The sequence below is a fragment of the Ochotona curzoniae genome, unplaced genomic scaffold (assembly GCF_017591425.1).
Source record: "Ochotona curzoniae isolate NIBS_2020 unplaced genomic scaffold, NIBS_Ocur_1.0 scaffold_4505, whole genome shotgun sequence".
NCBI lineage: Eukaryota > Metazoa > Chordata > Mammalia > Lagomorpha > Ochotonidae > Ochotona > Ochotona curzoniae.
The window spans coordinates 53,534,777-53,541,916 of record NW_024467118.1 but is presented as its reverse complement, the minus strand read 5'-3'; the positions used below and the strand labels follow the sequence as shown (position 1 = coordinate 53,541,916).

At 43.8% G+C, this 7,140-nt stretch overlaps 1 protein-coding gene across 2 annotated transcripts in view; it reads left to right on the top strand.

Moving 5' to 3' along the window:
• Nucleotides 1-2,321: 2,321 nt before the first annotated feature.
• TUSC3 (tumor suppressor candidate 3) overlaps nt 2,322-7,140 on the top strand; it is a 144,855-nt gene continuing 140,036 nt past the window's right edge. For both annotated transcript variants that reach the window (XM_040966221.1, XM_040966220.1), the window contains exon 1: nt 2,322-2,675. In XM_040966221.1, the coding sequence (XP_040822155.1) occupies nt 2,538-2,675 (138 nt within the window). In that variant the 5' untranslated portion in view covers nt 2,322-2,537. The remainder of the gene's footprint in view (nt 2,676-7,140) is intronic.

Sequence of the window (7,140 nt, the reverse complement as noted above, 5' to 3'; positions counted from 1 at the left end):
GAAAAAGCCCATCACAACCAAGTAGCTACCTGGCTATAACAGAAGGGCCTACCCACCAGACCATGCTCAAGACAAAAGCCCAGCTGTAGCCAATTAAATAACTTCTTGTCCTCCACGTTCAGCCCCTGCAGAACTGCTGTGCTTATTATTAGAACTGGTTTTCTGAAGTTCTTCTCCTCCTGATTGCTGCCAAGTTCACTCATTCGTCTGTGCTCAGATGAATTGGTAAGTTTAACTCATTTAAAGTTGGTTTAAGTAATAACATAGGAAAGTGCATATACAGTCATGGCAAATCAAAAGCCTGAGGTAAGAGACATTGATTCACAAATTTCTTTCAAAATGCTCATGGAGCACAGTTATGCCTTACAGAGCCCGGATACCATTGTTCTTCTGGCCTTGAGTTTTTTTTTTTTTAATCTGAACATGTCTGCATTAGACAGTATTAGGTATCTGAGAGGGTTGTTGTGGAGTAAGTGTCTTCATCTGGAGTAATGGAAATTTAAATTCTAACTATCAGGAGCTCACAAAATGCTGAAGTCTCTTGCATGTAATAAAGACAGTTAACAAGCCACTTTAAGAAGTTTTAGCAGAACCTGTTTCCCATACAAGTTAGATTTTTCGTATCACAGTAGAATTGTGAAGATATTTTGAAATACTGCAATCAGCCCTAATTCAAGACTCCCACATTTTTAGAATTCCTACTAGATTGCATGTAATGGCAAGAATTTATTTGCATCCCTTATCCCACATAGCTGGCCAGCATCTGGAAAATTCTGAACAGCTTGGTCATTCACACTGTGAAGTCTAAATGTTTATTTATTTTTATTTTTAGATGTATTTATTTTTATTGGAAAGTCAGATATACAGAGAGGAGGGGGAACAGAAAAATCCTCTGTCTGCTGATTCACTCTCCAAGCAGCCAATAGCCAGAGCTGAGCTGATCTGAAGTTAGGAGCCAGGAGTCGTTCAGGTCTCCCATGTGTGTGCAAGATCCCAAGGGATTGGGCCACCCTCTACCGCTTTCCCAGGCCACAGGCAGGGAACTGGAAAGGAAGTGGAACAGCAGGGACAAGAACTGACACCCACTTGGGATCTCGGAGCATGCAAGGCAAGGACTTTAGCCACTAGGCTCTAAAAGTTTCTCACTTTTTTTAAAAAAATGTTTAATTTCAGTTTTTTTTTTTTGAAAGTCAGAAATACAGAGAGGAGGAGAGACAGAGAGGAAGATCTTCCATCTGTTGATTCACTCCCCAAGTGGCCACAACAGTTGGAGCTGAGCCAACCAGAACCCAGAAGCCCGGAAGCTGTTTCAGGTCTCTCACACAGCTGCAGGCTCCCAAGGCTAAATGTTTATTTCTAATATCTTCCCAAATATAAGCATTTGTTGCCGTACATATAAGGTTAATTGGTTTAATTTTGATAACACTCTTTTACTTTACTCTGACTAGTTCCTTGGTAATCTTATATATTCATTTTTTATGTATTTAAATATGCTGTTTTGACCCCAGGATGTAGAGCTTCATTAAATGACGGGAGAGGTCCCCGCACCAGGGAAGCCATGTCGAGGTAGGGCAATACAAGCCAGGATATGTTAGAACAGTACTCTGGGACCACAGTGCCGCAGAGTGGATTACTACAGTTCCTGTGCAGGTACCCCATTGGGGCAACGTTGCTCCACCACCTACCTGGCTGAAAGGCAGGGTAAGATGGCGTTAAGTGTTTGGGTCCCTGCCATGCACATTGGTGGTGTGGTTCTGCCAAGAACACATGGGGACTGAGCCTCCCGATGAAGGAAGTTCTCGATTTCTCCAACTCAACTTTCAAATGAGATAAATCTTTCCTTAAAAGACCTCTTTTATATCTGCTCAGTGAGTGGTTGACTGCTATTGTCCTCCAAGTATCCTAGAGAACAGGAGTCACATCAAGTGCTCTCCATGTCTGCAGTACTCTGCACCATGGCAATGCAGCAAACTTGTGAACAGAACCAAGTGGAGGAGGCGAGATTGCCATCTCCGGCACCTCCATAGGTGGAAACCCGGGTTTGTCCCTACTAAATGCCCCTGGGGGATTGAAGACAGCTGATGGTTGGATGGAACAGGTTATTTATTCCACAAAAGCTCTTTTCCATCATCCCAGGAGCTCTGTGTCCGAGGCTTCAGTGTCGGGGTAGCAGGGATCTGGCCGGGCCAGGGATCGGTTCAGCAGCGCACAGCCTCCAGCTCTGGTCTGCGAGAAGCACCTGTCCCCCCGCGCAGGTGCAGCGCCCATTGCCCGCCGCACGCGCGGAGCCTCGCTGCGTCGCCACGCCCACTTCCTGCCCCATCCCGCTCCTTTCCAGGTCCCTCTCCCGGTGAACCGGATGCTCTGTCAGTCTCCTCCTCCCCGTCCTCGGCCGCCAGCCCGGTCCCTCGCGAAGCCGCTGCCGCCCCCGAGGGCCCACCCTGGGGGCTCCCGGCGACCGGCTTGGCGAGCGTGAGGCGCGGTAGGAGCTGGGCGCGCACGGTTACCGCGCGTGGAGGAGGCACTGCCCTGCGGCCATGGGTGCCCGGGGCGCTCCTTCACGCCGGAGACAGGCGGGGCGGCGGCTGCGGTACCTGCCCACGGGCAGCTTTCCCTTTCTCCTGCTGCTGCTGCTGCTCTGCATCCAGCTCGGGGGAGGACAGAAGAAAAAGGAGGTAGCGTGACCCCCGCTGGCTTTCCCGCGTGGATGGGGCGGGCCGCGTTGCCAGGCAGCGCCGCCGCGTTGCTAGGCAGCGGGAGGACAGGGCGTGGGCGATGGCGGCCGCGGGGGTGGGAGGCCGCGCGACGTGGCCGGCCGCGGGTCGTGGCCTCGAGGCCAGGCGCCGGTCCAGCCAGGCCTTTGCGTGGTCGCTTCTGGACACCTGGCGTTGCAGACGTGAGGCTCATTGGTCCTCATCCCGAGGCCGAGCCTCAGAGGCGCGTGGCGAATAGGGGGGCGTGTTGGTAGTGAACGCACGCTGTGTAATTCCTGGCAAACATTAGGAAATTGTTTTCTTACTGTTCAAGCAGCAGCAGAAAGTACTGAAGGCGTGCTGTATTGGTTTCTTTCATTCTTTTGTGCTTGTTTCTCAATATGGCTTAAAGCTTTGCCTTGAATTCTGCAATTCTGAGCATCACCTCATTATGAAAATTTATTTCAGAGGTTCAGCTCATTTGATTTCCTGCTTAGCCCATCAGGAACTGTGGAAGGCGAGATGTGAAGCGATTGTGTTTAATGTAATTGTGAAAGTGTTTAGGAATTGTACTTATCAGTAGCTGATAAGGCAGCTTTTAGAAAAAAAACTTATTGGGGAGTGTAATTGCGGTTTTGAACAGCAGGCCATTCTGGTAGGTGTCTCCTGGTTGTGTAATTTCTAAATGGCTTTTCAGATGGAGTTACACTCCCACACATGACTGCAAGTGAGTGTGAGTAGGTTGAAGATAGTTGCAAGCTCTTCTAATAGCTTAGAATGAAAAAAAACAGCCTCAGGTGAAAAAGTGTAGCCCTACTTCTTGAACAGCTGAATTCATTATGAGCTGTTTTCCCTTTAATTCTTTTTTAAATCTTAAGGTGCAAATAGGCCCTAAAAATTCTTGGTAATGTTCTGAAAAGAGATTTGAGAGGAGCCACCATTAAATTTTATGTTTTCAGATTAAAAATACCTTTTCAGTGATTTTGTTTGTTTGTTTCTTTCTATGCCATAATCCAACAGTTTTAGTCTTGATAGTTGTTCATATAAAGTTAGGAGAGTCAAGGGTAAACTTCGTGTGGGAAAATTACCAGAGTAGAGGGCAAAGAGAAGTAAGGAATTAGGAAGGTTATTACTACACTAACTTTGAAATGAAGGTTTTAAAAAAAAAAATCTAAACATATTTGTAGCACGTTACCAGCTCCAGTGGCTTGACTAATGTGAAAACACTTGACAACAGCATAATTAAATTTGAAGAGCATTTTTTTTGTGTGAGAAGGGCATTTAGCAATGAAAAAACTGAAGAAAACATCGTCACGGATTGAAGAATGATTTTGAAAACTTTTTTTTTCATGAACAAGAGTTTTAATGCTAATACATAGTGACATTTCAGTGTTCACCTGTGTGACAGGAAGAGAAAATATCAAAGAAGTGAGCTCTTGAAACTATGAGTACGTCTGTGTCTGGAATGTTGGCGAGTCCTGGAACTCAGTTCACAAGCCGGGCTCTCTTGTACTGGGAGATAAGCCTCCTAGGGTGAATAGAGAAGTGGTTAGTCATCAGTGTGGTGTACGTTTAAAGGGGTATCTGAACAGGTTTGATCAGAAGTGGTTTCATCCTTGCTAACTTCAGAACCTGAGGTCTAGAATAGGTTTTGACAACACTTCACCAGAAAGTGTAGCAAATTGAGTTCATTGTTATTATTTTTCTTTACTGGAGTAAACGTTGAGGACATACGTCATAATAGTTGACTTGGCATGACTTCTTTCTGGACAAGGCAAATTGGAGCCTGCAGTTGAATTGAAGGGACATTAGCTGCCTGTTAGGAGGTGGTAATTCTGGCAGCAAGTGTTGACACTTTAGTCTGTCTGTTTGCATATTTGAGAGGCAGAGAGAACACGTGAGAAGAGAGAAAGCTATTGCAAGAGTGTGCTCCTGTCTCCCGGGTCACGGTGCTAAGCTTGTAAGCACCTGTTGCTGAGAATGCTGTTGGAGTTCTGCAATGGCAGTGATAGGGAACCAGGGACTTGAGCCATTCCTGCTGCCTCCTAGATCGGCACGGGCAGGAAGCTGTAATCAGAAGCCTGAATTGGGTATCCAAACTCCAGTGGGGTTTTGGGCGGCATCCTAACTGCTTACCTAACTGCCACCCACTCCCCGATCATGGATATCCAAATCAGACAAATGGTGTTCCAGTTACAACCCCAGCCCATATTTTAAATTAGTGACACAAGCCAAGCCATTTAACAAGTCAGGATTGTTAGAATTAAATATGGTGTTCAGTGCATTGCTAACACATACTACACGGTCAGTAAGTGGTAGCAATTATCAAATGTCCACTTAAATGAAAGCATTGCGCAGCATGCTGAGATTCTGAAATACAATTTTTTTTTATTTGAATTTTTCTTCTAAATAAACTTTCTAGTATGTTCTATATGGTCTCTGGAATACATGACCTGTTGTTATGAAATAGCGAACATTCCAAATCTTGTGCATTGTATGATACCCTCCTTGGACGGGTCTTTCTGGACAGGAGGAATTGCTTACAGTTGATGGTGTGTGTGTTCGTGTGTGTGTGTATGATACCTGCATGTGGGTGTGTGCTTCCTCATGAAAGCATCGTTACTCATGTAAATAAATTGTTAATTTCTTTAAGAACATGCTCAAGAGAAATAAGTGGTTAGGCAAAAAAAAAATTCTAGTAACTTTTCTGTGACTACATTGCATATGGTCATTGAAAACTAGTATTGGATTCTTCATTCATGCAAAGTGATGTGACTTTGTGGGAAACTTGCTTTTTCATAATATATCATTTGTACATCTAGTGTAGCTTTCATTTATTTAATCACTAGCACAGATCAGTTAATCAGCACCTTTTAATGTATAATGGCCTCTTTTCATGTAGAAAGAATTCAAATTCCCTAATGATTTCTAGTAGGCTTATCAACTTGACCATCATCAAAAACTACTCTTACAATAATTTGTCTGCAAATAATGTGGTTATTTCTTAGGCTATGCTATGTAAGTAGCTAGGAATATGCACTGTGAAAAACTGAGTAGCTCACAACTGCTTTCTAAGAAAAATAGAAGGTTTGCTCAAATGAAGATATTTGAAGTGCCTTTGACATACCTCTGTGTGTCATCAGTATTCCCAAGTAATTTTGCATGGATATGTAGCTGTTTTTAATGGCACGAGATAAATGCACCGGCTCAGCATCCGCTGCTTCTCGTGCGTGTGATTGTATTACTCACATGCAGGAGACTCCGTGTACTTGCACTGGTTTCTTGAGTTTGGATCATCACAGAGTGTATGGAGAATGCCAGGTGATGTGTTCCACTGCAGGAGAGGGATAAGTAGCTTACGGAACTCAAACCTTTTAAGATGGACAGTCTGTTTAACCTGTGTGCTGGAGCGGAGACATGAGACATTATCTGTACTAAACTTGGGGAGGAGTGGAAAGCTTCCCCGCCCTCCCCGAGGAAGGCTTCCAGTGAGGTGCTACAGGAACTTCTTTGAAAATAAAGCCAGGACAGAGTTGGACAGTACTCCCACCTGCGGTTTGTGTGGAAACTCGCGGGGAGTTTGTCTCCCTAAGAGACAAGTTGTCAAAAAAGACATTTTCAACTCATTTTTCTGCACATTACACACATCACTGGTGTATTCAGCGCTGTTTGTATACTGGGTGCAGTGTGTCAGAGACAGAGAAAGGGAAGGAGTTGGAGCATGAAATCCAAACCACTCTGGACCTTTACCCATATTTATTTTTTTCGTTCTCATTAGTCCTAGATCACCAGGGATTTTGGATGTGGGTGTAATCTGCCTTGCTTGGTTCTGATGTTGGTTACTTCAGTGGGTTTATTTAGCATATCAGGCCATTATGGTTGCTTATTGCCCTAAAGACCAATCCTGAACCAGCATGCTAATTTTTCAAAATGGGCAATTTACACTTGGGTGTAGGAATGACATGATTTCTTGTTTATCATTTCGATGATAAACAAATGTGTATACTTTTATACTTTTATAGAACTCTGTGCATGCATACATGTGTGTATTTCTGTTTAACTCTGTGCAATTTTTATTTCCATTAGGAAAAATTTCTAAGGATTCTCAAGTTGGGCACATATAAAAGTGAACTCTTAATCTTTTTGTCTGCCCATCTGATCCATCTGTTTTCTCATTGCCAATACTGGTTTTATGCTGTTTTATGGGAAATAAGCTTTAATCATGTGTTTATAGGTCTCACCTGTATTTTGCAGATAATAGGCAGACAGATTGACTCCACTCAATTTCTTGGGCAATTCTATTTGGATTATTTGAATGTTAAAACTTCAAAACTGCTTTTCAGAATAATAGTGTGTGTGTATGTATATATATGTATGTATGTATGTGTGTATATATATATATATATATATATATATTCCCTCTACCTGCCTCCCTGTGTCTGTTTTT